This window comes from Manis javanica, chromosome 3 (assembly GCF_040802235.1).
Source record: "Manis javanica isolate MJ-LG chromosome 3, MJ_LKY, whole genome shotgun sequence".
Lineage (NCBI taxonomy): Eukaryota > Metazoa > Chordata > Mammalia > Pholidota > Manidae > Manis > Manis javanica.
Genome location: NC_133158.1, coordinates 211,022,958 through 211,050,940, shown reverse-complemented (window position 1 = coordinate 211,050,940; position 27,983 = coordinate 211,022,958). Strand labels below are relative to the sequence as shown.

The window sequence follows — 27,983 nt, the reverse complement described above, 5'->3', positions numbered from 1 at the left end:
CCAACTAGAATCTGCTTTGCTACAGCTTGCCCAAGTTTCCCCAAATCAGCTACCTTTCAGCTGGACATTATCTACTTGCAGCCTTACTTTTATGGCTGCATCCATGGACCCCCTAACTTCTCGGCTTCTGGTTGGGTTTGACCAACAGGAGGCACCAGGCTGGAATTTGAAGGTCTGGAGGAGATAGAAGTCAGGGTATTGCATCTCCAGGCCCTTCCTGCCCCTCACAGTGTGTGAACGACCCTGAGAGTATGGGAGCCGCAATTCTCTCCGGGTTCCAGTAACCCCCTTACCCGGGCCCCCGGCACAGCGCCCTCCCCTTCCTTCCTGATCTCCCCTAACCCTGTCTACAGCTGAAGGTTTGATCCACCTGTTACTCTGGGTGCACCATATGCTTCTTGGCTGGACTCTGATGCACACCTTAGTAGTGTGTTTTGTGGTAAGTTTAAGATAAAAATGACATCAGCAGGTTCTGCCCCTTGCCTCATATCCCAAACCAGCAAGATCTGCATCAGCTGGAGTTGGTTAAAAATGCAAATTTCTAAGAAATGAGAGAGGGGAGGGATGGTGGGGGGGGTGGCGAGGTGGCAGGAACCTCCCCAAGGGTGATGTGCACAGGGAGGTCCTGGGGATCGTTTCCTCTCTATCTTGCCTGCGTGCACTAATTCATTTCTTGGGGCCAGTGGTGTCCTCTGTATGGCTCTCTTATATGGCAGGAGCATGTTAAGTTCTCTGGATCTGGGGATGCAGTACCGTTGGGGTATTTTGGCTCCCGTTTCTTTATGTAAAGCATCACCATGCACCTTGTGCCTTTACCTCCGGAGAGAAGCAGCTCTTTTGGTGTGTTTGCAGTCTGTGCTTCTCAGTTACTTAAAAACAGCCAACCACTCTATTAACCATTTGCTCAGTAGAAGTTTAATGGAGAAATATCTGTTTAAAATAATCGGTCAAAAAGAACAGCTCTTTTACAAACAAGGTATGGCAGCGACAAGTCAAAGCCCCAGGCTCGATTTCCCGTTCCTTCAACGCCCCCAGAAGAGGGAAGGGGCGGGTGAGAAGGAAGGATGGGCCGTTTACATGTCAGCTGGAGGAATTACAAAAATACACTCTGATGTAGCAACAGGGTCATCATGAAACATGCCATGTGGGGAGGGACCCAGGTGGGCGGTTCCTCTCGGGTGGAGACCTGGAGGCGAAGCCTGCCTCAGTGCCTTGGGGCAGAAGGAACCCCGCTTCCCAGCCGGCAGGTCTGGGGCTGGAGACATGCTGTTTGGGGGATCACCCAGACACCTGGGGAGAGAGACATGATTAAAATGGCAAACCTGATTGTCCTTCTGACCCATCTATCCTATTTGCCCTAGTGACTGCGATACATAGGCAAAGAAAAGCTATCAACCAAGTAAACAGCCGCTAGAGCAGTAAGAAGCGTTCTCTCCCTCCCTCTGCATGCCTGCTTTTCCTGGCCCAAGTCTATTGGCAGGAACAGAATCAAGGGGAGTCCCTGGGCTGGGCCCTGAAAAGCATAGGCTAGGCCTCTTGCCCAGAAACGGTTCTTGGATCCCTGGCGTTTGGCATCTGTGTGCACTAATTCATTTCCTGGGGCCAGTGGCATCCTCTGTATGGCTCCCTTATAGAGCAGGAGCACGTCAAGCCTCATTTCACTAACTCCTCACATGATGCACCTGCTCATTTCGCACTGTCCAGAGGGGTTGAGGCGCGGGGCAGCAGAAGAGAGGAGAGTGATGTAGGATGGGGAGGGCAGGTACCAAGACCAGCTGTGTGCGACCTCCCACCCGACAGTTCTGTGTAAGACCTTCCCCTCTTTCCCGATGCCCCTCCTTCCTGGGACCTCGTGGCACTTTCTGAAGAAGGTCCTTCATCCCATCCCAGGGGTGGGTGGGCCCATTTCCTCCAACCCTGTAAGTCTAGGTTGGTTTTTATCTCTCAGAAGTACAGGGGCCTCTGGGAGCAGGCGCCTCCCGAGATGGAGAGATATCAAGCATGCATACAACTGCTTGGGGTGTGTGGGGGTGAAAAAAGATAAGGTTTAGCCCCCTGTTATGGACTCAAAAATACATATCCACATTGGAACTCAGCAACCTTGAAATGTGAGGAAAAAAGAAATGGAGCGATGGCTGTAGAAGGAGAAAGGAGGGCAATCAGTAATACCCAAACTAGCTGATCAGCATTTGCATCAAGACCCTGACATCTGGAGCAAAGCAGCAGACAGAAAAAAGTTGCCAGTTCTGTGTCGGTGCCTCTCAGTTGGAGGCTTAATAGAAAATTAGAAAAACCAATTGCTGGAATAGGAGCTCAAATCGTTTTTTGTTTTTTTTTTTTAATAAATTGAGTCCTGCTAATGTGATTCTTAACTGCCTTTAGGTAAAGAAAATGGTTGTCGTCCAGAATTAGACATCAGCCTCCGCATCCCTTAAGAGGCACTTTTAAGAAGAATGAATGTCTTTAAGATTTGAAAATTAAATCCACACTACTTCTGAAGGATTTACCATTAGGTTCTGTGCAGATGTGGCTCGGGAAAAAAGAGACTGCTTGCTCAGGATCCCAGAGTATGACTTCAGAAGTAGTGTAGGTGAATTCAAGGCCTTTGGAGATTAGTCATTCTGCTAAAATAAACACGGCAGCCTTCTCGTCACAGCTTACTACGTATGTGCCGTATTTGGCAATGGACCTTTTGAACAAGCTGGCCCACTTGCAAAGAGCTATGTGGGGTGCCTCCATGCTGAAGTGTGGGTGCCAAAGATTAACACATGTATAATATACTCTGAAGGAAGGTATTCACGATCTGGCTACCTCGGATGTAAGGGCAGCACATTAAAACAGCACATGCAGACGTTTTTCTTTCATGCTTCTGTCAGGGAAAGGGCCCACTTGGGTAATGTTTTGAGAATGTTTTTGACCAACTTCTTCAAATTAGTTCTTTCCACTAGGCATGTTCTAGACTGTTTGAGAAGAGGTATGAGACTCTGGGGATAGTCATAGTCCCATAGGCGGATGAAGGCACAGATGTTTGACAGTTGGGATTTTCTTAGATTTTTTAGAAAATTCCACTGTGCTGGTTCCCTGTTACCACTCAAAGTTATGTATAGGTTGATGCGATGAGGAAAGTTAAGTTTGTAATGACTGGGCAATAAACTAGGGTCTCTGGTGTGTATCCCCTGGAATGTGTCATAGGTACACATGGGGCAGGAATGGATGAGGAGGAAGAGAGGTTTGGGGGCAAGCAAGCAAACAAGACCGAAACAAGGCACCGGGAAAGACCCGAGAAGTGAGGGGTGATGAGGATCCCTTAGTCCCTATTCTAAAAGCTTCTAAGTCAGTTGGGCTAAATTCTCGAAGCCTTGCTCAGCAATGATTCATGCCCTTGACTGCAAGGAGTCAGTCCCCCTCTGTCAAGGCACAGGATGGACAGTGAAGGCTGAGGGGAAGAAGGAAAGCAGGTGTAACTCCTGGTCCTAACAAGAACTCCAGACTGGGAGAGTGGGAGGGTGTGATGGTTTCCACGGAACTCACTCACCTTGGGATGTGAGGGGCAGGGTGGGGACAGCTAAGGTGCCTTGGAAGGTGAGACAGCAATGTCACAGCCGCAGAAAGCAGACTCTCTGCAAATGGCTGAGTGTAGGTCTGGCTATGGTTTCTTAGAGGTAAAGTCTCTTGAGGAAAGGTGAGCTGACTGGTTGCTATGGCAACCGGATAGTAGGCTTGGTCCACTTAACTGTCCCCATAGTAACTGAGCTCCTGGAGAGCTATGGAGGAATTAGTTATCTTAACATAATACTATTATCCCCATAGTAACCGATCTCGAAATGGCAGTGGTCAGCTCCAAGGAGCCATCCTAGAAATTTCTCTCCTGCCTTGAGAAAGGGTGGGCAGGAGGCCGGGAGGTGAATTTACCCTCCAGGCCTTCCTGGAGCTGAACACCTTGAGGGGGCGTGGGTATGTGTATGTGTCTGGGGTGAGTGCACTGCGGGGCCGGAGGAAGGCTTAGACACTGGGGATGTGAGGCGTCCTCTTGAGGCATCCCTGGCTCATCATGCCCAACTCACTCCTGGGTTGAAGCGGACGGCACAGCTGGGAGGCCCTTCCGGCTAGGCTCGGCCATTCTGGCGCAGGGTGCGCCGACGCTGGCTGGACTGCATGCTCAGGACCAGGTACTGCCTCATAAACTCACTGAACCGCTTCTGGTTGGCCAACTTCCGGGCCGACTTCCGGGCCCCAGTGAAGCCCCCAAACCTCTTCTGCAGCTGTTTCTGCTCTGTCTCTCCAGCCTCTTCCATGCCGGGCTCTGTCCCTTTCTGTGCTTGGAATAGGCTCCTGATGCGGGGCATCCGCTTCAGTTGCATCTCGGAGGCTCTTGGCTGGTAAAGAGCAGCCACCACGTGCTCTGGGTCAGCAGGGCTGAGCTGCCAGGAGCCCCTGGCCAGGACCTGGGTGCACGGAGTCCAGAGAGGGCGGGAGAAGACCTTCCCTTCACACTCGAGGATGCACACCTGCAAAGACAGATGGGAGGAAGGAGGATGATCAAGGACATCTATTAGGTCGAGGCAATGAGCAGGTGAAGTCCCTCTATGGTCTACATTGGTATCAATGCAAGTGCTTCCGAAGCATCTTTTTACCAAGTACCACGCAGCATTTTCACACATTGCTCTTTAGGTTCATAGCATTTCAGAGTTGTAAAGACACGGGAAACCATCCGGCCCAGCAACATCATTTCACGAAGAAACCCAGGGCTCAGAAAGGTGACGTTCAGTTATGCCAGGTAACACAGCAAGTTACACAGAATGAGGGCACCCAGACTACACTCAGTTATAGCATTAGTTGGGTTTTTGGAGCCAAATACAGTCCATGAGGGTCACCTGTGAAGAAGAAATTAATTTTGTTCTCTAATCAGGCTCTTGGGACAGGTCAGATTGGTTTAAGAAACTGGGGATGTCAAAGCATGTAGTTAAATTTATATGATTATTTTAAAGTTACCAGGCAAAGGTCAACGCTGGTTGTTCATTTTCCACCCCACATATGCTATCTGCATATGTTATAGAAAATAAGGGTCAAGACCCTTTGGGATGTAGGCAGGTTGGGCAATCCAGTTCCAGGAGGGGCAAGGGGACCATCAGATGCAACCCAGTAGACCTGCCAGCTTGGCGAACTTCTGAAGCTGCTCTCCCTCTCCAGGCTACGGACCGCGTCTTACTCATGTTTGAATCCTTCCAACAATCTTCTCCATGCAGTAAATAGTAAGGTTTCAACAGAAGTGTATTGTCGTGAGCTGAATTCATTAAGAAGTCACTTTATATATGCATTATATGTAGCTAGGAGTGAAAAGGCAATAAATCTTGAATTTTTTAAAACAGGGACAGAAAGCAGAAAGACAGGAAAGAGTCACCTGAAGAATAGGAGCGGCAGGCCAGTCACAGCCAGACCTTGAGCACCCCCAGCCCTTAGTACTCGGCCGGTTACGGTACTTGCCAGTCACCTGTTGCAGTGCTTGTCACTGTTGCAACTCTGTTTACCTGATATCTTGTCTGTTCCATTAGACCAGGGTTCCTAATCTTTTTTAGGTCATAGGCTTTTTTTGATACTCTAATGAAAGCGATGGACCCACCCTTTCGCCATATAAAAGCACACTCACGTCAAATTTGCAGACAGTCTTAGAGGGTTTGTAAATATTCTAAAGGGAGTGTGCATATGCATTCCAAGCATCTAATACCCAGGTTGCAAAGTGGAGTCCCTGGTGATGATGTGGAGTGGAGAGGGTCAAGAGGAGAGGGTGGGGGAACTGCAGTTGAAACCCCCCAAGGGCCGCATTGGGAGGCAGCCCCAGCACTTCTTGTGCACCGGCAAAGCATTGCACAGACTTTAGCACTGGAGGGGCCTTAGATGACACCTGATGCCATGGGTCCTACACCTGGGTGTGAATCCAACTATTTAGAAAAACAGAATTTCAAGCCCCAGTTAAATCCCTGAGGAAAGGAACCAGTATTTACAACTTATTTTTACAAAGCTCAGGTAATTCCACTGTTTGCCTAGGTTTAGGAAACCATGATGTAGTCCACATTCACATGTTATGATGAGGTTCAGTGACACACTGTTAGGTACCTGTATATAACCCGAACAAGAACTCACACATCTCAAGTCCTCTTCCAGGACATCTCCTCAGTGGCCTCGGCATGCTTGCAATACAAGTTGGTGGAAATTAATTTGACAATAAGGATCATATGAGACCAAAAGGTTAGGTTCTGATAGGAAAATTGCTCATTTTCTGCTGGACCAGAGAGGATTTTGATATGTATCCAGACTCCTCCACTGATGCTGAGATGTTAGAGGGAGTGGGGAGATCAATAAAGGAGTTATTGATGATTTTGAGTAGGGGGTGTGTTTTTCGGATGTTTGTCATTAGATTTCTGTAGTTTAATTACAACGATGATTTTTCTTGTCATAGGTCATGGTTTGAGTCCTGAGAGGAGACTTCCAAGGAGCACCTCTGCCACGCCCACCTGCTAGCCAGAGGTGGTGATGTTGGTCCCTATTGGTACATAGGCTGTAGTTTTTCTGAGCATGTCTTTTCTGTTTCGATTTCCCTCAGAGATGCTGACAGAACTAGCACATTATCTGTGCCAGCCCAGCAGAGGTACTGAGAGAAAAAAAGACCACTTTTTCACACCCACAGTGTCACTGGGTATAAAAGAATGACAGGCTATTGCATAGATGGGGAGGGTGGACTTCAGAGCAGTGGCAGCTGCAAACTTGAGGGCTCTTTAAGAGTCACCACTGGGGTTTGTTAGACTGCAAATTCTTAGCCTGTCCCCCTGGAGGTGCCACTCAGGAAGCCAAGGGTGGGGCCCAGGAATTTGCATTTGTAGCAGGTACCGCAGGTGGTTCTGAGGCCGAGTATGTGTTGAGAGATCCTGCTTTGGAACTTGCTCTTTGGAGGAAGAAGCCATCATGGCACATGGAGACTCCTTCTGAGAAAGGACCACTTGGGTCTGTACTTAGCCTGCTCTTGAAACTCTTTGAAGAAAACCAGGTAGAGCCAATTTGTAGTGGCTCCTTTCAGATCATAATCCTAACGCATTTACTGCTCCACAGCAGTAGGTCTCAACTACTGCGCCCAGAAAAGCGCCAGGCTGCAGAGTCAAGAGGAAAGCAGGAAAGCATGGGAAAGCCAACAGATGTATAGGATGTGGAGCTGAGATGGATCTTTCAGCCTCTCGGTCCAATCCTTGTGGACTAGGAGCCCCCACGTGCTTGTTGAATTGCTCTGCTGCTTCAATATACAGGGACAGGTGGAAGTCGTTAAACCTCGAGGCTGTTAGATCTTCGTGAGCTCCTGGGTTTCCTGGGTAATTAGATTGCTGTCAATCAGAGAGTACGAAATTCTCTGATCAAACCAGATGCACAGCCCATCCCGAGACCCAATATACTGTGAGATGAGTCAGGTACTAACGAAATCACTGCAACTCTTGATTTAGGAGAAAGTTTGGGGCAGATAGGAGGAGGGCATATTCACAACAGCATTTGTAGCAGCAGATGGGCATATGAGCTTAATGCCTCGCCCTCTGGTGCCAGCGACCCAGCAGCCTTTTTGCAGAGATGGGTTAATGGCCTATTAAGTGAGCTGGACACATTTTCACAGCCCATTGCTGTAGTAAGCCAGAGGGCAGAGAGCATCTGGAAAGTCTCAGATTGGTGCCAAATGGTTCTGTGAAGCTGAGCTTGTGGGGAAACTGACCAGAGGGCGATTTGGATATCTGGGCTCAAATATTAGGGAATTAGGCACATGAGTCCATTGGCAGGAAAAGACGAAGATCATTAAACTTAGGAAATTTTTGCCACTAAAGAATCTAACCATTTCTGACCCAGAGACGTTTGGGAGCTATTAGCTTTAGAAGGTTCTGTTACAGTATCTGAGGGTGAACACAAACAGACCAGCAGACGAACAGTACAAAAGAAAAACAGAAAAGGAACTCCTACTGCAAATTGACCACTGAGAGTCTTCATGTAATGGAGACAGAAAGCACCACCAGAAGGTAGTTTCTTTTGCTATTAATAGAGTTCCAGGAAGTTTTAGGTAAATTTCCCCAGACCTTTCTTAGGGGTTACCACCTCCTTTGTCTCTAAAACAGCTCAGAGAATGTTATTTTTTCTCCTTAAGCTGAGGGCAAGTACTGAACATTCATAATTAGGTGACAGTCCAGGCCATTGTGATGGGTTTGGGTGTGTGAGTCATTTACAACCAACATTATGGTCTAACAAGAGGCCAGCCATCCTCGGAACACCGACCTGGAATGAGAAATAAAGACATTTTGAGGGAGCCAAAAGTTCAGAGGGTCCTAGAAATGGATTATATAAAGTTGGTGGAGAGACTGGGAAGGTGATGCTTACTGAAATATCTAGGTATCCCCATCATTCACAGAGTGGACATACTCAAAGATTGCAAGATTTGGAAATGAGATGTGGTCGCCTGCATTCTAGCATTTCATAAAACTTAAAAAAAAAAAACGTTTCTGGGCCCCACCTTGGACAATCAGAAAAAGAAGCTCACACCTTTTGGTGAGCGGATACTGGAGGCTGTCAGAGCACAAAGGAGGGAGGGAGGGGTCAGTGGTATTGGGGGCAGGTGGAGAATCAGCAAAGTGTTCTCATTAGAGGTAAAACAATCCAGGTGGAAGTCTGAGCAGGATTTATCAGATGGGGGAGGAGGGAGAGGCATGCGCCAAGGGGCAGGGCAAGTTCTGGAGCAGTGGGAAGGCCAGCGAGGGAAGGAAAGTGTGGAGGACACTGGAGCCCTGCAGGGAGGCGGCAAGGAGAGCCCCCGTGGGGGTTGCCTGCTGCCTCTGGAGAGCAGAAGGCCCCGGGTCCTGTGCTGGCATCTCAGAGGGACAGTGTGCATGAAGGTAAGAGGCAGGGAATCTTGGCACTCACTATGTTTAGAGGGAGGGGAGGGGAACAGGAGCTCAACAGGAGGTAGGAAAATGAGTCTGGAGTGGGGTAGAGGGCCTAGAAAGTTCCCCAAGAGAGGACAAGAGGGTGGAAGGGGGGAAGCCAGCAGGGGCAGGGCGTGGGGCAGTCAGGAGCTGTGGTGACCCCTGAGAACACAGCTCAGCCAGAGGCAGCGGCCAGGGCACAAGCACAGGCGACTCTTTGGAGAAAGTGACAACAAAGGGAAGCAAAGAGCAAGAGGGAGACAATGGAGACCTGTTTGCCCTCTGTCGCCCAGGGGCAGGGCCCCCAAGGTCATGGTGTCCAATGGACGGAAGGCCACAGGCACTCACAGTCAGATGTGGTCTTGGTTACAAACAAATCACCTAAATCCATGAGTGCTTTACTTTGTAAAAAATACAGTAGAGCAGACCCAGGATGATCTTTATAGTTAAGTTCCTAATGCTTTTTTCCATCATAAAATACATGTAACTGAATAGCACCTCCAGGGGACACAGGAGAGACATTTCAGTGTCCAGCTCAGAGGCACTAAGTACATTCACACTGTTATGTGACCAGCACCACCCTCTGTGTCCACAAAGTTGTCATTGGCCCAGACTGAATCTTGTGCCCATGGATCACTAACTCCCCATCCCACCCCCTCCTGGCTGCTGGCAACCCCATTCTGCTGTCTCTATGAGTCTGACTCTCTAGGGACCTCATTTAAGTGGAATTATACACATCTGTCCTTTTGTGACTGGCTGATCTCACTCAGTGTACTGTCCTGAAGGTCCGTCCGTGCTGTAGTGCTGCAGCCTGGGTCAGAATTCCCTTCCTTTGTCAGGCCGAGTAATATTCCTTGGCATGTATAGACCACATGTTGTTTATCTGTTGGGGGACCCTGGGTAGCTTCCGCCTTTTGGCTGTTGGGAGTAGTGCTGCTGGGAACACCCGTGTGCAGACGTCTGTTTGAGTCCCTGCTCTTTGAGTGGGAGAGAAAGGGTTGCCGTTGAAGCTGCTGACGCAGAAGTTGTGCACACCTGTCAGTCTTGTCCAGGCTGCAACCTGAGGACCCGCACATTTACTGGTTTACATGTAATCTAGTCATCTGCTCTGTTTACTAAGACCAAGGGAAAGTTAGTTTTGGATGAATGTTTAAACCTCTCTGGGCTGCACAGAAAAGGTGCGTGGGCCTCTGTGTACTGGCCAAACTCAGCTTTTCTCAGCCCCTTAAATGCTGCCTCCCCCCACCACCCAACTGCCTCACAAGATTTTGTATGCATGCAACCTGCCCTCCCCCTGCCCCGTCCCGGGGCCTGGGGCACACTCCCGGCCACGTCACTCCTACTCACCTTGAAGTCCCCTTGGAGACTTCCGCTCCCCACAAAGTCCCCTCTGCCCGGCTTGACGAGGTTGGGGCCCGTGCCCTGGGCTTTCCCAGCACCCAGCAGAGCCTCTCTAGGGAGGTTGCGGGTTCTTCTCTCCCACTAGCTGGGAACTCCATCCACCTGCTCACCTTTGCATCCCTCAGTGCTTAGCACATAATAGATGCTCAGAAAAAAAACACTTCTGGGTGAAGGAGAAGAACGGATTAGGTTTGGGTGGGTTGTCTGGGGCTGCTCTGCCTGACGCTGCAGTTGTGGCCAGAGCAGAGCACGTTTGGGTCTGCCGGGCTGTGTCTGCCCACTGTCAGTGCCTCAGCCCAGTGCGGGCGCTTGGTTTCTGCGTGAGTGAGCTTGCCTAAGACACAGTAGTTATTTCTGGTTGTTTTTAAAGGTTGTGGAGTTTGAAATATGACACCTTTTGAAAGGTATTTATTTGACTACAAAGAAAAAATACTTGTGTTATATTGGAATTAGTAGGAGAGGAATAACTCTTTAGACTGCAATGAAAGCAGTTGGCGAAGCAGCTTATTTAATGAAAAGAAATTTTATTCTGGATTTGCCCTCAAATTCAAAATTTAAAGTGTAAGAGAGCATTTCAGTGTTCATTGTAGAATTACCTATAATATCAAAAATGGAGGGCCACATACATGTCAATAGGAGAATGGTTAAGCATATTACACTATATTTGTGGACAGAAATAACTTAATGTTTAGTAATGTGGGAAAATTATTCTGATATAATATAGCAAGTGGAAAAATGAGAATTCTTTCTCTGGTGGGATTCAAGGTGATTTTTATAGCACATTAGAGAAATCTAGTGTTTTTGTCAACTTAAGAGCATGTGCATCTTTATTGATATACTCTTTGGGGTGACAAAAAAATAAAATATACTCTGCAAAAAAAAAGTGATTTTAATTTTTAAAAATGTGTCTGTGAATTTGCCAAATTCTCTTCAATGAGTATGCATGCTTTTAACGGGAATAAAATGGCAGCGCGGGCAGGTCTTCCTCTGAACGCGTTAAGTGGAAAGGTGACAGCGTTTGCATATCTGAAGATGCTGGCATCCGCATCTGTTCGACCCACCATGTCACCTGACCTTTGGGCGATGCCTTGGTTTCTCCTTCTGGGTGGGCTCTGGAGGAGGGAGGAAGGACACAGGGACCTCCTGGACCTACCTCAAGGTTGAAGCTGTCAAGAGCTGGGCGGAGCTTCTCTTTGCAGGTCAGACAGTCCTTCTGACAGCCGCAGGACACGCTGGAGAAGAGGCTGAGCAGCAGGAGCTCACAGAGCAGGATGTTCATGGTGCGGGAGCAGGAGGCACGATGCTAAACACAAGCGAGGGTGGGGGGCAGTTAGAACAGCCGGTCTGCGGGGGCCTCATACAGGGGACATGGGAGAGACGTTCCTCAGAGGGGACAGTGCCAGGGCCGGAGATTCACCTTCCAGGAGGGGCCGCAGCTGCCATCCGGGCTTGGTGTCCATGCGGGGGCTAGTGTCCTGGCTCCCGGGGGAGCGCCCTGTGAGGCCTGCCACCCCGCTGGCCTCGACATGTGCGAGGGCACTGCCCAGGAGCTAGAGGCCTCACTTCACGGCTTTCCAGCGTGTGGCCTTGTGACAACCTCTCCAAGCCTGTTTTCAGAACGATAAGGGGACTAGGGGCATGTGCCTTGTCGCAGGGCTCTTGTGGAGGTGAGGCGAGGTCCGGGGGAGCTTTGGCAGAGGGCCGTGCAGGAGGGAGATGTGTGTGAAGTGCGTGATTACAAATGTCTCCTGTAGTGGCCTCATCCCCCCACCCCAGCCTGGGCAGGAATGCCCCACACCCCGGAAATCACTCTTCCTGGAAGCTTCCACCAGGTTCCTTGTCTGCTTCCCCTGCTAGATGTGAGCTAGTCCTGAGCACAGGACCAATATGTCCACCTTGCTAGTCATGCAAAGCACAGGACCAGTCACACAGAATTATATTTTGAAAAATGAACAAAGAAACTCCTGTAATAGCCCCAACAAGTATTAGTGAGATCAGTAGTTTATATTTTTGATGCAGGATTGACTGGACGATGTGCGATTTTTCCTGTTCTCTTTGTATTTGTGCTGTGATCCAGCCTCCTGAACCAGAAAGTTCTTTCCTTGAACTGCATCGTTCTGGGTCCATGTAGAATCATCTCTACTTGGAGGATGAAATGGAAAGGGAACCAGGGAACTTTCTGGAAATGTTGTGAATGTTCTTGACTGAGGTGTGGGTCTCTAGAATGTATACATTTGCCAAAACCCATTGAATCATACATTTAAATTCTGTGCATTTCACAGTATGTAATTTTTACTTTAATAAGGAGGTCAGTGCAAGAAAAACCAGAATAATTGCCTTTATTGCTTTTAAATGCTTTTCATTTTATTTACTGGGAAAGCGTATAAGCCGTACTACTCGAATGCAGCCTTCAGACCAGCAGCGTTAGGACCACCTGGGGTCTGGTTAGAAGTGCAACATTTCAGGCCCTACCCCATTGCCCCTGAACCTGGATCTGAATTGGCAGCAAGATTCTCAGGTGATTTGTACACATGCTGAAGTTTGAGAGGCACGGGTGGAAGCTGGATGTGAGGTGGAGCCCATCAGTGGAGGAAGGAAGGGGACCCTGCAGTTGTCACCCCATGGCCACACTGGGAGACTCCCCAGCCCTTTTTGTGCATCGTCCAAGCATTTCATACCAAGACGATGTCAACTACAAGATGCACAAGCTATGTTTGGTATGTCGATGAAGTGACCTTTGAGATGGAGTTTGAGTGACGGGTAAGAGTCTGCCAAGACTCCACAGAAGGGCCATCTGAGAGACACAGGACACAGCCTTTGCAAAGGCACTGAAGTGTCAGGGCCACCTGCCCACACTCCCCTTTGCCCTGCTGGAAGGGGCTCAGGTCACATGGAACAGGGCTTTATTTGCCATCTTGGAGGGTTTGAGCTTCACCCCAAGGATGATTGTATGTCCCAGGCTAATGAAGAATAGACACCGACATCTCTACAAGCCAATATATCTCCAACAGATTTTTCTTCTTTATCCTGGAGGCCAATGCCTTGGTTGAGATTTCTTGTCTTGGTTATGTGATAGCCTCCTAATTAGTCTTCCTAACAATCTGGGCTTCCACCAAGTCATCCAAATCTGATGATGTGACTTCCTACTTACAATAATTCTAGAACCCCAGTTGTGAGTCTGCACCACTCCTGCCCACTTCTCTAGCTTCATCTCCTGTCACTCACCCTGTGTCCCCTGTAGTCCTGGTGACTTACAGTTCCCCACTCTGTCAGGTCCTCAATGCCTCTGTGTTTTGGCACTTGCTCCTTTGGGCCCAGGAATCCATGCCTCCAACTCCTACTTCATACACACCTCAAGAATGATTCCCCTCTGAGAAACCATCTCTAACCCCAGGACTGATTGAGATAAATCTCCTCTGCCTCTCTGGCACTGCGAAGATACCCTTGTAGGAAGCAAGCAAGGGGCTCATCAGGCCCAGCAGACCTCTCTCTGCGGCAGAGTTGTAATTTGTGTTTTCTCATCTGCTCATCACTACATGCTGCCTGGGTTCAGATCCTGGGTCTGCAACACAACCTCTGTTTCTTGTCTGTAAAAATGGGACAATAACATATCTGTGTCCTGTGACAATTAACGAGTAAATGTCTGTAAGAGGTTAAAAGACACCAGGCTCACACACCTCAACAAGCAAAAAGCAAATAATCCAATTAAAAAATGGGCAGAGGAGCTGAATAGACAGTTCTCTAAAGAAGAAATTCAGATGGCCAACAGACACATGAAAAGATGCTCCCATTGCTTGTCATCAGAGAAATGCAAATTAAAACCACAATGAGATATCACCTCACACCAGTAAGGATCACCATCATCGAAAAGACAAACAACAACAAATGTTGGCGAGGTTGTAGAGAAAGGGGAACCCTCCTACACTGCTGGTGGGAATGTAAATTAGTTCAACCATTGTGTAAAGCAGTATGGAGGTTCCTCAAAAAACTCAAAATAGAAATACCATTTGATCCAGGAATTCCACTTCTAGGAATTTACCCTAAGAATGCAGCACTCCAGTTTGAAAAAGAAGATGCACCCCTATGTTTATCACAGCACTATTTACAATAGCCAAGAAATGGAAGCAACCTAAATGTCCATCAGTAGATGAATGGATAAAGAAGATGTGGTACATATACACAATGGAATATTACTCAGCCATAAGAAAAAAGCAGATCCTACCATTTGCAGCAACATAGATGGAGCTGGAGGGTATTATGCTCAGTGAAATAAGCCAGGTGGAGAAAGAGATTTCACTTATATATGGAGTATAAGAACAAAGGAAAACTGAAGGAACAAAACAGCAGCAGAATCACAGAACCCAAGAATGGACTAATAGTTACCAAAGGGAAAGGGACTGGGGAGGATGGATGGGAAGGGAGGGATAAACGTGGGGAAAAAGAAAGGGGGCATTACTATTAGCATGTATAGTGTTGGGGAGGCACAGGGAGGGCTGTGTAACACAGAGAAGACAATTAGTGATTTTACAGCATCTTACTACGCTGATGAACAGTGACTGTGAAGGGGTATGTTGGGGGGAGTCTAGTAATCATAATGTTCTTCATGTAATTGTAGATTAATGATACCAAAAAAAAAAAAAAGACACCAGGCACAGAACATGTACTATGTCAAAGCTTATAAAAGAAAGAGCCCCGAACCTTCTCTCTCTCACACATGCTCACTGTCTGTCCAAGGGCGCTTAGTGCACTATACTAGTAGGCATGGATTACTTGTCTATTTCTCCCAACAGAGCGACTTCCTGAAGGACAGGGCTCATGTTCCATGGTTCTCTGTATTTCCGGCACTGGGTCAGATACTTAGGAGGTGCTCAAAAAGTGTGACAAGTGACAGCGTTAGTGGGGACCTTCCTCCTTCTCAGTAAATGTAGGGTGGAGAGTGTCGAGAAGCATGTGTCTCACTGGGGGCCCTGGGTGTTCAGGGAAGTTCAGGACATGTGCCACAGGCCAAGTGCCTATTAGCTAATTTTTTGTTCTGTTCAAGGGGAAAGGGTGGGAACTAGTTTTGCTCCAGAGCAAGGCAAGATGCCATCCTAAGCTGGAAATGGCAGAAGGCTGGTTGCAAATGGCCGTGAGGCACGGTTGGAAAGGTGCTACATGAGAAGGTCCCACAGGCCAAACAGGTGTTGGCACTCAAGCTAGAGAAGCTCCTAACCACGTACAAGTTCTTTTGAAAAGAAAATGTATCTTGGGTTCCAAACCTCTGCCATGTAAGCAAACGTCTTAAATTGAGGACTGCCTGAACACGTCCTTTTAACTTGAGAATTGTCTTCACATTTCTTAGTTTACTAAATTTCAGTCTTGCTATTCAGGAGATATTTTTGGAGTTTGTCTAGAATGGCATGGCTGTGCTCGCTACAGCCACATGATGGCAGTGACTGTATGTTACAGAAGAAAGCGAAGGTGATGCGAAGAGGGACTGTTACCGTTCCTTCTAGGTACACAACTGCAATACCTAAAATGTTCGCGCAGGCTGAGCTGATAAGTTGTGACAGATGTTAATGAAATGCTCTCTGGCTGAGATTTTTCATGAACTTCATTAACCATGGCTACTGGCACATTCAGGAAATGTTTAGTGGATTGGCTGATATTTGCTATCTCTGATTCTGGGTAAATGGGTTTTTAAGCTGAGGTGGGGAAAGAAGGTAGCTCCTGGGACATGTAGCTTGTGCTCCATTTGGTAGCCTTCCTGCCTGTCAACGTGGGCTTCTCTGGCTTGGCACTTGGGGAAACCTTATCAAATGCACTTGGTGTCAGCTGCCCTGCTGCTGCATGGCACGCCTTTCCTCATGTCTCCAACTTCTCTACCCTTCTATGTCTGACCCCACACTTTTAACAAGAGGCTCTACCTATTGTTGAAGAGCCATCTGTATGCAATACGATTCATTCTCCCTGCATTTAAAGAATCCTTAAAGTGGGAATGACAACATAGTCCTATCTCACAGGTTTGTGATATTTAAATGAGATGAATATAAGTGAAAACTCAAAATATATGTAGTTATCCTTATAGGGGACAACATTTTGTACTTTTTCGTGTGCCTCACGACACCTAGAACAGCTGTGCTCTAGGTTAAATTAGATTTTGAAATTTCTTGAAAACTCAAACTAAGCTTTTCATTTTTAAGAAGTCTTGATCTTTAAAAAGTCTACATGCTTTTTCTGTAGCTCTGTGTATAAGTTAATTAAAAGGAAGGAGAGTGATTAGCAGTTCATGAGTTATGTTAATGTTTAATCTTTACACTGTGTAACTGTGTGACCCTGGGCAAGTTCTTCCACTTCTCAGCAGCAGAATGGGGGTACCAACAGGCGGTTGGTGTTTATTGTAGGATACTGACCATCAGTCAATAAAACTTCCCTGAATACGTTTGCATTTTCGATGCCCGTATTACACTTGGTGAGCCAAGCTCAGCTAGTACTTTTATGTGGTGAGGCTATAATCTGGACATCTTGTATTGAATAAAGGAATGTTTAATTACCTCTTATTTCAGTAATGATATCTCATAAATTTAATTGTGCCTCGCTGTTTATAAAGATAAAATACCACTGTGTTTTAGCCTTAATCTATTTGTATGCAATCTTGCTTCCAAGGGCAATATAATTAGTTGCTTATCTGTTTGGATGATTATGTATGAAGCTTGAGCTGAAGCTAAAAAGTTAATTGAGTTTTGTCTCGTGACCTATACAAAAGCCTATATTTTCAGTGCCTTGAGCAGAGGGGCAGCCTTCCTGCGGGAGGCTAATACGTCCCCATCCTTCTCATAAACCACATGGGTAGCTATTGCTCTTACAGAAGATTTTTATATTCATATACACCCCTGCAATCTAGGGTTAATATTATCCCCCTTTTTGGGATGAACATAAGGTTGTAAAGGTTAAGCGACTTGCCTAGGATCATCCGGCTCATAAATGGCAGAGCCAGGACTTAACCTTAGGCGTTCTGATGCCGCATCAGGTGTTCTGGGAAACCATAAACTCTGCATGGTGGTCTGATTTGGAAAGGCTGGCAAATTCTGCTGGAATCTCAGTGGGATGGTCTCTGTTTGTATGAACAGTAATCACATTACCATTATGTGGAGAGTTCTGTGTGCCAGGCACTGTGCCAATTGCTTTACAAGCACCCATCCTGTGGGGCGGTACTATTATCCTCATTTTACAGTTGAGGAGACTGAGGCCTGAAGCAGACCATCACTTGGAGTGGCGGAGCTTGGACGCAAACCCATCTGCGGTCACGCTCGTGCACCCACCAGACCTCTCAATGATCTCGGCAGTTCTCTGTCTTTGTGTCGGTGATGTTGTTCTAAAGGCCTCCTTATGTCCTGGACTCTGGGCTCCTGCTGCCTAATTGAAACCTCGTTATTGTTGCCGCTCCCCAGGTCACAGAGGGACCTCTCATGGCCCACCAGCGCTCGGCCCTGCAGCCCACTGCAGACAGGACCCCTACCCTGAGCTGTTGCTTGTTCACCAGTTATTACTGAGGGAGGCATCTTAGTTTCTCCTCCTCCTCGGACTAATTCACTTACATCAGAAAGGTCCCTCTTCTGCTCTGAATTTTCACCTGTAAGGAGGGGACAGGAATAGGGGGCGGAGAGCAATGCAAATGCACCGCCCACCACGGAGAGCAATGAATAAGCAGAGCCCAGTGCTGGAGAAAGTCCTGGTTTCGAGCTCTGGCTCAGTCGTTGCCTGTGGGGTCTTGAGCGAGCCTCTTTTTTTCTCTGGGCCTCAGTTTCCCCTTATCCAAAAAGAGGCAGTTGGATTAGATGGTTAATACTTCTGATTTTATAAGTGACCTGATATTTGCGTACTCCTGCTAAGGGGAAGCAAGAGGGAAGGAGGGAGGAGGGAGGGAAGAGAGGGCTTCCTGAGGAAGCAGCGTAGGGCCGTACAGGACAGACGCACAACAACAGCCCAGGAGGGGCTTGGAGGAGGGTGGAGGGCCCCTCAGATACTTTTTCTATCGGGGCTGCCCCAAAGTTGGGAAGGCATCCCTCTTAACTTTGATGTTCCTGATTCTGGTCCACAGTCCCACATATACAGTCAAAACAATTTAAATGGACCTTTTAAACCTCTTATTTACTCTTATAATAACATCAGTGTTCTTTTGAAAAACGTGTGAAAGTACAGGTAAGCAAGAGTAATGGATCTAGACCAAGAATCTTCAAATTTCTTTTAACTTTGTACCTTTGCAAGTTCTATACATTATAAACCCCATTAAAGTGCAAATTAAGAACGCTAAGAGAGCAGCGGTAAGGAAAAAGACCTCAATTACCCGAAGCCCGTTGATTATCAGGCACCCATGTCCCGTCTGGGGACTGTTGGCCTAGAATCGTTCATATCTAGTGTCACTGATGGTGGGTTCTGAGGAAGCCGAGGGCAGACTGACAGGTCTGTCTGCCAGGCACTCAGCTCTGTGGCTCCTATCAGGAACGCCGCCCACATTCTGGGCTGAATGAATGGAGAGTGGGGGAGGGGAAGCTTGGCTCTGAGCCCTGGGGGAAGGCAGAGACCTGGCTGCAGCAACATTCCCTCCTTGGGGGCAGGCTCTGCACCTCACTTGCCAGGCCAGGCCCTTCAGAGCTGGAGACGCTGTGTTTCTGCAATGTTGAGGCAGCAGCCCACGTTTGAAAAGCCACAGGATCACAGAAAGTCGAGACTGAACATGATCATAGCCTGTCTAGGGACATGCCCAGAAAATCGGCTTGCACCCCAAATTGGTGTGCTCCAAATTTCACGGCTAGTTTGTGATTAGAAGGAAATCCTCATGTTAGACAGTGGGAGCACCTATAAGGCATTTAAATGAAAGTATTGAGAAAATCCAGATTGCCTAATGAGTTCCCAGCCATTCAAGCAACTGCAATCTGTTGTCGTGATGACTCCTGTTTTGTGAGCAGGGCTCTTTTGCAGTTTAGGATATCTGATGAGTAGCTCTACCCAGACTCAGAACAGATAGATTACAAAGGTTCCTTCATGGGCTTTAGGAGCTGTGGGACTGGTAGTGGGGCTCCCTGAAGCATGTAAAAAAGTATAGAACGCCCCCCCCTTAACTTCATATCTCTACCGTGTGTATATGTGTATTAGCATGAAATAAGCATGTACACAAATTTAACACACACAGTAGGTTTCAATAAATGTTAATACCTTTGTGCTCCTTTGTGCCTTTGTCCTGGCTGTCCCCACCCCGCCGTCAAAGCCCTCTGTCCGTCTGAGTTCTACCTCCTTCGGACTCTGGAGCAAGCCCTGCTTACCCCAAATTCCTCCAGCACTTGCTGTTTGGACCACGCAATTTAGGGCTTAATTACACCCAGCCTTGCATCGTCCTCTAATTGTTTCACTGTGTGCCTGTTGCCCTGTCCCCACCCCATTAGTGTTTATCCACCCACCCCTGCCCCCCCGCACCCTGGCCAAGGGGGCCACACGCAGGAGCCCGGAGCCAGGAAGGCTGGACTCAGTCCTATCTCTGCTGGTCCCGAACAAATTAGTTAACCTCTAGGTTTGTTTCTTCAACTGCAACGTGGAGACAATTGACACCTCATCGCTGTTGCTGGGGAAAATGGGTGTGAAAGTGCTAAAATGTAAATCGCTGTAGAGTGTAAAGGGCTGTTGTTATCATTTCTGCTGAATACACTGGAGCCCCCACATGCGTCCCTGTCTGCTGGAGTGTAGATGATAAATACCTGATTGATTGAATATGGAACAGTTTTGTGACAGCTCCTGTCACAGGCCCCAGAGAGCACGGGTTTGAGCCTGATTCTGCGATTACTCCCTTCATCGGCAATGCAAAATCTGCATTCTCGAAATCCCTGAGTACATTCAACCTTCAGCTGATAAAGCAGAGGCTGCCACCCTGCAGAGAACAGAGCTGCACCCCCAAAATGACCCCAGGCTGCCCCACAGTGCTCTTGATGGGCAGCACATGGGACAGTGGTACCTGGTGGTTGGGGACAACAGTCTTTCCAGGGACCCTCCCCTGCAGAAGACTCGGCAAGCCCTAAGGAACACCAATCCTTTCTGTTAACAGTATCACAGCATCGGTGGAAATGTATACACTATTTCCCTGCCACACTTGATAAACACAACAGATGAGTGTGCCTGCAGCCGCCGCCCACAGGCGGTGAGAAAGAGCAGCAATTTCTTTGGGTGGTTTTGATAAGCAGCCAGGCAGTTACTTTTCCCCTCTGTGTTGAAAACTCCAGTTACGGCTTGCTGGCGAATGCCGTGCAAAGCTCATCTTTTGTTACTCTGCTGAACAATGTTATTGGTTATAATTGGGGCAATTATGGGCTGCTGGGGGAAGCAAAACACAGATGTTTAAGCCAGGATCAGGGTATTCAAGTCCAAAGCAGCTGGCTTTAAATAGTCCATTTCCCAAATCATCCTGCCTTACTTGAAATTCCCCCAAAACTTGCCCATGATCGGAGGGAGATGAGGGGAAGCAGGGATGGGGAATGGAGGGAGGGAACCGCCAGCGCGCAAGGAGCGAGCCGCACAAAGACAGGAGGCTGAGCGACAGCGAGAGTTGGGCTGACTTTCCGACGTGCTATATTCCACGGGACCTGGGCAGAGACCTTAGGCGGGGAAGACTGTGGGTTCCAGGAGAAGGATGCAAAGACAGGGGAGCAACCGCCAAAGAAGTCAGGGTCCAGGAGTCCAAGGTCATCCCTGCAGAAATCTACGTGGAATTCGCAACCGCGACCGCGTTCCGCCCCGGACTGGCCGAGAACAACGCCCCACTCCGACGTTCCCCACCTCCTTACTAGCAATTTCTATGCAGTGCGTAAGGGATAAGGGTGCCTGCCCTCGGAATTAAAAAACACAAAGCCAAATCAAGTTCAGTGATATGCTGAAAACCAGCCAGAATACGCTGTGGGGGAAGGAGAGAAAGAAAGTCAGCCACAAAGAGAAATTCCTCACAAGGGTGCGGGGGGCTTCCCGAGGGCTGCCCCGAAAGGCAGCCCCCAGCCCCCGCAGATGCCGGCCTCTCGCCTACCCCCGACACCTGTCCTCCGCCGCAGCAACAACAAAGTAGGGGCCACACCTGGGGAAGCAAAACTTTTCCTCATTTCCAAGTTCAGCTCTTGCTTTTGCTGCATCGCTTTTTAGGATAAAAACCTCATCCCACCCTTGCCCCCTCATCCGAGCACTGAGACTAAGACACGGAGAACGCAAACATCATCTCTCAGGGGGCCAGCAGCACCCACCCTGGGAGAGAGGCCGAGGGGAGCCCCGCGCCCTGCGCCTGGGGCGCGGCAGCGGTCCTGGGGCCGGGGACGCATGCAGCCGCCTACCTGGGAGCTGTCAGCAGTGGGGCGCCTCCGACGCGAGGCTCGGCTCCGCGCTGGAGCAGCCACACCGGCTATATATCCGCACCCCCCCACCCGCGCGGCCCTCCCTCTCCCTGCCCACCTCGATGACACGCACACGCGCTGACCCCCTTAATCAAGGGAGCAGCGCAACCCGCGCTCCTCCTTGGCCCTTCCGCCCTGGCTCTGCGCTCGGCCCCAGGACACCTACCGCCCCGACAGTCCATCCTCAAGCCTGCTTTACCTGGACTCTGCTCAGCCAGGATCCCACAGCTGCCTTCCCTTCGCTTCCAGGGTCCTGCAGGACCGACAGGGGCTCTGGCAAGCGTCAGACCAGGGGACTCCTGTGGCAGTGATGAGGCAGACCCTCACCCTGGAGCCTCCTGGAACAATCTCCCTGCCTGAAGGGTGAAGGAACGCAAGTGGGCAGGAGGCAGGGAAGCTCCGGCCCAGCTCCCACCGGCACAGGGGAGCTCAGAGCAGAGCTGAACCAGGAGACTTCCAGCTGCCCCGGCCCCTAAGCTGCACCAGCAAGGCCACTCAAGGGAGTGGCTCTTTCTGCCCTGGGCCAGGTCAGGAGGCACTTCACAGGTGCCCGCAGCTCTGTGCAGGGTAAAATGCAGAGCCTTTAGACTCAGGACGAAGTGTCTGAAATGCTGGCTCTCTTGACAGAGCAAGACACTTCTCCCTGCAAACCTGGGGTCCTCCTTCTGAAAAATGGGCGTAATACCTCCCAGGATGGTTGTGAGTAGGAAAATGAGATCCCGTTTGTATCCAGAACATGAGACCTTTAGTAAATGTGAATTCTGCATCCCTTTCATGCTTTTTCACATTAAACAACACCAACTGAACCTAGAAGTACAACCGCTGTACTTTTAGGGGGCACCACCAAGTGCCCCCAAGTCTCAGAAGCTGTTGAACATGTCCCTGGGCTCAGGCTGCAGCCTCCTTCCCTTCCCCACGGGAAGGTAGCTTCTGGGCAGCCCATCCAGGGATGTTCAGATGCTGCAGCATCTTTGTGGATCTGCCTTTCTCTGCCTTAGGCAAACTGCACCAGGACCTCCTCCTCGGCTCTCCCAAGAAGAGTCCAAAGTCTCCCAAAGCCCAGGGTCTGAGCCTGTGCCGTCCAAGGAGCTCAAGCACCCTCGTAGGTGGCCATCTGTTGTCCCCATGGATCTGCGACCAGGTGGAGAGGAATTAAAGAAAGCATCTGCTCTGACTGCTAATGGGTATGGGGTTTCTTTCTGGGGTGATGGAAATGTTCTGGAATTAGATACTGCTGACGGTTGCACAACATAGTGAATACACTAAAAACCACTGAACTGTATGCTGTGAAATAGTGAATGTTATCTGAATTATATCTCAATAAAAAATGTATAGAAAGAAAGCACCTGCCCCAGACTAAGAGCAAATTCTAAGAATAAAACTTCCCTTTTATCTGTATTCACAGCACAAGCGCTCAGGAGAACAGTGTACTCATGATTTCTCACTCAGATCTTGATTGCCCGAACCTTACCTTTGTTACTACAGGTCAAAGCCAACAGTGTGAACTCTGAGAAATTGACATGACATGTGATAAGTTTTGCATCTTTCTCTATGTTGGGGTCCCAGGCCTGGAGCTTGATATCACACATGCTGTGGCAGATATCACTGGTTGCCTACCATTCTCCATTCCCCTGTTCTTCCTTACCAAACACTACCCTTCATTTCACTTTAGGGGGGTGGTCCCTACTAAAAGGTGACACTTCCCAGACTTCCTTGCAACTAAGGGTATCCAGTGAGAATCAAGCTGCTAGTCAGTGGGTGGGACCTCCAGGAAAGCTCTTTTAAAGGTGGCCAGTTCAGCTAGAATTGGCCTCTTCTTTGCTTTCCTTCCTCCCTAGATCACAAATGTGATGGCTGGAGCTCTAGGAGTTATTTTGGATCATGAGACAACTCTGAGGATGAAAGTCATGGATAAAAAGTGATGGAGCATAAAGATAGAAGGATTCTGGGTCCCTGATAACTCTGGATCTGCCATACCAATCCTCCAAATTGGATGTCCAACCTCCAATTTCTTTTTAAAGAGGAAAAAAACAAACACTTATTTCAAATGTTGGACAGGGTTCAGCTGGCTGTTGCTGCATAATGATCCACACCAAAGTCAGAGGCTTAAACAATAAAGCATTAATTTAGGTTGAGGTCATCAGGGCAGTTCTTGGGCCTTCAGTTTGGGTCCCTCGTGAATCTGCAGTCCTCTGCGTGTTAGCTTCAAGAGGTTGGCTGGCTGTCAGCAGGGGGCACCTGGGTTCTCCATGTGTATCCTTCACATGTTGCTCATATCCCTTCAGCAGGCTGGCCAGGCAAGGCCTCATGGCAAGGCTCAAGTGGAAGCACAGTGGGACAAGGAACCAAGCAGAAGCATGTAGAATCCCTTGAGGCCTAAGATCAGAGCTGTCACTTCATTTCTTCTGCGGCGTTTACTGGCTAACGGCAGTCATGAGGCCAGGCCAGAGCCAGGCTGGGTGGAGACTCCAAAGTCACAGTACAGAGGCTGTTCACCGGACCTTGATAACTTTAACTGGCCATGTTTTGTTTAAAACACTTTTTGGATTTTCTGTTACATGCTCGAGAAAATCATCTTAAATGATGTGCCTGCCTTTGAGCACCTAGTTATTCCCGGGGGGTGTCTGGGAGCCAAATGCTTTTGTAGTAAGAGTGATAAGTCACAACTTCTCTGAACTTCTCCTTCATTTGCCAAATGAAAGTGTTGAACTAAATGACCTGAAGTCCGCTTTGGGTTGAATGAAGCTGCCTGTCCTGGTGGCTGTCTTCTAGAAAGCATGGAGGGGATGGGCAGGAATGAACCCAGGGAGGGAGTCTGCAGCTGGGTGCTCTGAGAACCTTGCCTCTCAGGAAAGCAAGAGCCCACTTAGAAACGGTGCAAATTTTGTGGGGCTCACAATCACTCAGAGGCTGTCTCAGGGCACTTTGCTGCTGAATCACAGAGCCTTGGGCTCTGGGGCTTTCCTGGGTTGCAGTAACCGGTCACTGAAGTGGCGAGCTGCCTGCTGCCCTTCTGACTGACAACATGGATCTGCAGAAATCGTTGGAGGGGAAAGGTCACACCGCCTTATTTCTAGAGATTAGGAAACAGGGCAGTCACTTCTGCCCAGGCCAGCTTGCCATCCTCCTGCAACAGGGAGGCCCGTACCCCGGTGGCTTCAGGAATTAGACTCCATTCAGGTAAGTTTTGAGAAAGATTCAGAAGCTCTTAAAACAGTCACCAGGAAATTTCCGTAGAGGGAGTACAAAGGGAAGAAGGTAGCTCTAGCTGGGCTCCCACGCTGAACTCCAGAACCTCCACCCACCCAGCAATTTTCCCTGCTAAAGTACAGAGCTGCTCACCACCAGGTATTTGGGCTGCTAGGAATTTTCTGATTAATTACAGCACCTACGGTGGCCGAACGGTCTCCTTGGTAACCACGCCAGCAGGGTCCCAACTGGAAAAGCTGCTTCTTATTTTCAAAGAGGGCAAACCCATTGCACATGTGAAAGCACCTTAGATCGGAACATGGATTTTTAACATAGAGAGACACCCATGTTTCTCCACAACTTTGCTTCCAAAAACGGATGGGCTTTTGTGCTATTGAGGGAAAGTTGAATTTTAGTGAGCAGTAAGAGTGAGTGATCAGTGAGTAAATAAATGAAAATTTAGGCAAATACAAGTTCCAGGCACACAGTCAATTATCGCCTTCATGTGTGTAGGTTTTATGACCCATAGCGTCCGGCCGAGTGCTGTGCTAGATGTTGTGAGAACAAAAGGGAGCTGGACTCAGGTGTCCTCACTCTCCAGAACCTGGCCCCAGGGACAAGACATATGCTCCTGAGTGGTGGCCAGGACTGCACATGCTGTAGAGGCTCCGACGGCTTGAGAGTTAGAGACACATAATAAGGTGCTAGTTGTAGGTCAGACTGTAAACTGAAAGAGAAGTTCAAGTGAGAAGGGAGAGATGACATGATATCAATCTTATTGTTTGAACAAAATATTAAGATGCTGGGGATCAATCGCAGGCTCTGGGAGGACAGAAAAGTAGCAGCTGGGCTTCAATATGGGCACATACGAGGATGATGGGATATACGAACCTGCAAGGGCTTCCTTAACAAAATCCCCCAGACTGTGGGAGGCTTCCACAAAAGACACGTATCTGCTCACAGCTCCAGAGGCTGGGAGGAGGTCTGAGATGAAGGTTTTCGGCGGGCTTGGTTTCTTGGAGGCCTCTCTCCTTGGGCTGCAGAGGTCCATGTTCTCCCCGCGTCTTCCATCATCTTTCTGTGTGTGTCTGTGTCCTGACTTCCTCTCCTTTAAAAGCACACAGATTGGGTTAGGACCTACCCCAATGACCTCACTGAACCTTTATCACCTCTGCCAAGACCCTGTCTCCAAATACAGTCACATTTTGGGGTCCTGGGGGTTTGGACTTCAACATACAAATCTTTTGGGTAGGGGGGGGCACAGTTCAGCCTTTAATGGAGGAAAAATGATGCTGTTTCCATCAGATAATGGGAAACAAAACCCCAGAAAGGGAACTAGAGGTTACTGTGGGACACCGAGTGACTAAGGTGATGGTGAAGCCCTTCCATTCTCTGGTTCCCAGACACCCAGCTGACAATGTAAGTCCCTCTTTCCTGTATCACAGCATGCCTGGAACACCCATGTATCCCCTTAGCTATGTCTTAAGCATCCCATCACCACTGGGAGATGTATCCTGAAACTTGGAATGTGAAGGCCATAGCAACTTAAGAAATGCTGTGCTCCGAACACAGGGCTTCTGGCCCCTTGAGATGTCTCAGATCACAGTCCCTGGGAAGTTTTGTAGGATGGTGCCGTTTTTCTCTGGATTCAATATCTGAATGCCCTGGGGGCAGGGGGAAGGCTCCAATACTCTTATTTTCTATAACATTCCATAATAAACATTTGTTCCACCCTGGGGATGCAGACCCCACTCTAGCTTGTCCCTCTGTTCGACTGGGCACCAGTGTTGTATGTGAGCTCATTACCTTTCACAGCTCCACTCCTTGGGGGACTCTTAAGTGTCCTTCCAGCCCAAATCTCCCCTTGGACTTCTGGTGCCCAAACGCCAGTGACTTCAGGAGGTTCTTGCTCAGATGTCACCTTGATAGCCCACAGGATATTATCATATGCCCTTTAACTAGCTCCTGTTCCAAATTTCCAGTGTTGGCAAAAACAGCCTCACAGCCCCTCAGTTTTATAACCTGAAATGTGTTCCTTCTCCCTCTTTCCCTGTCCTTTGGATTTGGGGTGTTACCAAGTGTAATCAATTTCATCTTTCTTGCCATTTGTCAGAGCTCCCGGCTCTCCCCCTCCCTCTCTCCCTTCAATGTATCCGATATACAGCAGCTCGCCTAATATTTTTTCAATGACATTTTCATTTTGCTTCAATATCTTGCTCCAAAATTCTAATTTAAAGGCAATGAATGATAGAGTTGGAAGGTAGAGGGCCTAGCCCATGGTATTTGCTCTAAAGACCTGGGTTTGAGTCCCAGCTTAACCTCTTAGCTGCCATGTGACTTTGGACAAATCAGTCTTGCTTCCAAGACCTTGTTTTGCTGTTTAAAATGGCCACAGTAATACCCAACAAGGTGGTGTGAAATTTATTTAGTTAATGTAAATGAAGGGGCTTTGCAAACTCCAAGGTAGCTTACGAATACAAAACATAAGGGTTATCCCTCAGGACTATGTCATGTACAACCACCTCTTATAACTAATTAAAAATGAACTTGCATTGCACTTTTTGGGACCATTGCTCGTATTGACTTGCAGTTTGCGTTGCGTAGTGCGCCCCCTGCTGTTTTCTGCCGGTTTCACACCCTGCCTATCCAGGGGATTGTACACCACCAGGAGGACTTCCATTCATTCTCTCCAGTTCCTCTCCAGCTGAGCATCGTGCCAAGCAGAGTGAAGTCAATCCATTCCACGTGCATTGATTAAGTACCACACATTTGTGGACATATACAAGGCATATATTAATTGGCAATAGAGTCAATGAAATATAATAAAAATCATTACACTAAAATCCCTCCCAGGCTGGTGTGGAAGACAAGCTGCAGGAACCGAAGAGAATATGTAAGGCTGTTGCCCTGTTAGCCAGAGATATGTGGGCTTGTAAGGGCATTGGAGTCCCTTGGCCGGGCTGGTAGGAAAGGCTTGGCTGACAGGGAAGATTGGAGTGGGGTCTTGAAGGATGAGTGAAATCTGGGTAGGTGGACATGGGGGGAGGCA

General features: G+C 48.5%; 1 protein-coding gene across 3 annotated transcripts; it reads right to left on the bottom strand.

The window, feature by feature from the left end:
• Positions 1 to 714: 714 nt before the first annotated feature.
• PNOC (prepronociceptin) lies at positions 715 to 22,180 on the bottom strand. Of its 3 annotated transcripts, none has more exons than XM_017672636.3 (4): positions 21,945 to 22,180; positions 11,497 to 11,646; positions 4,252 to 4,508; positions 715 to 1,290 (listed from the first exon to the last, which is right to left on the bottom strand). In XM_017672636.3, exons 2-4 carry the CDS (start codon positions 11,620 to 11,622, stop codon positions 1,074 to 1,076), a joined length of 600 nt encoding a protein of 199 aa, XP_017528125.1. In that variant the 5' UTR covers positions 11,623 to 11,646; positions 21,945 to 22,180; the 3' UTR covers positions 715 to 1,073. The 3 variants fall into 3 exon arrangements, with proteins under 3 accessions (XP_017528125.1, XP_017528116.1, XP_017528135.1); XM_017672627.3 differs by lacking the exon at positions 21,945 to 22,180 and adding an exon at positions 21,686 to 21,760; XM_017672646.3 differs by lacking the exon at positions 21,945 to 22,180 and adding an exon at positions 21,686 to 21,760 and having other exon boundaries at positions 723 to 1,290; positions 4,065 to 4,508.
• Positions 22,181 to 27,983: the final 5,803 nt, after the last annotated feature.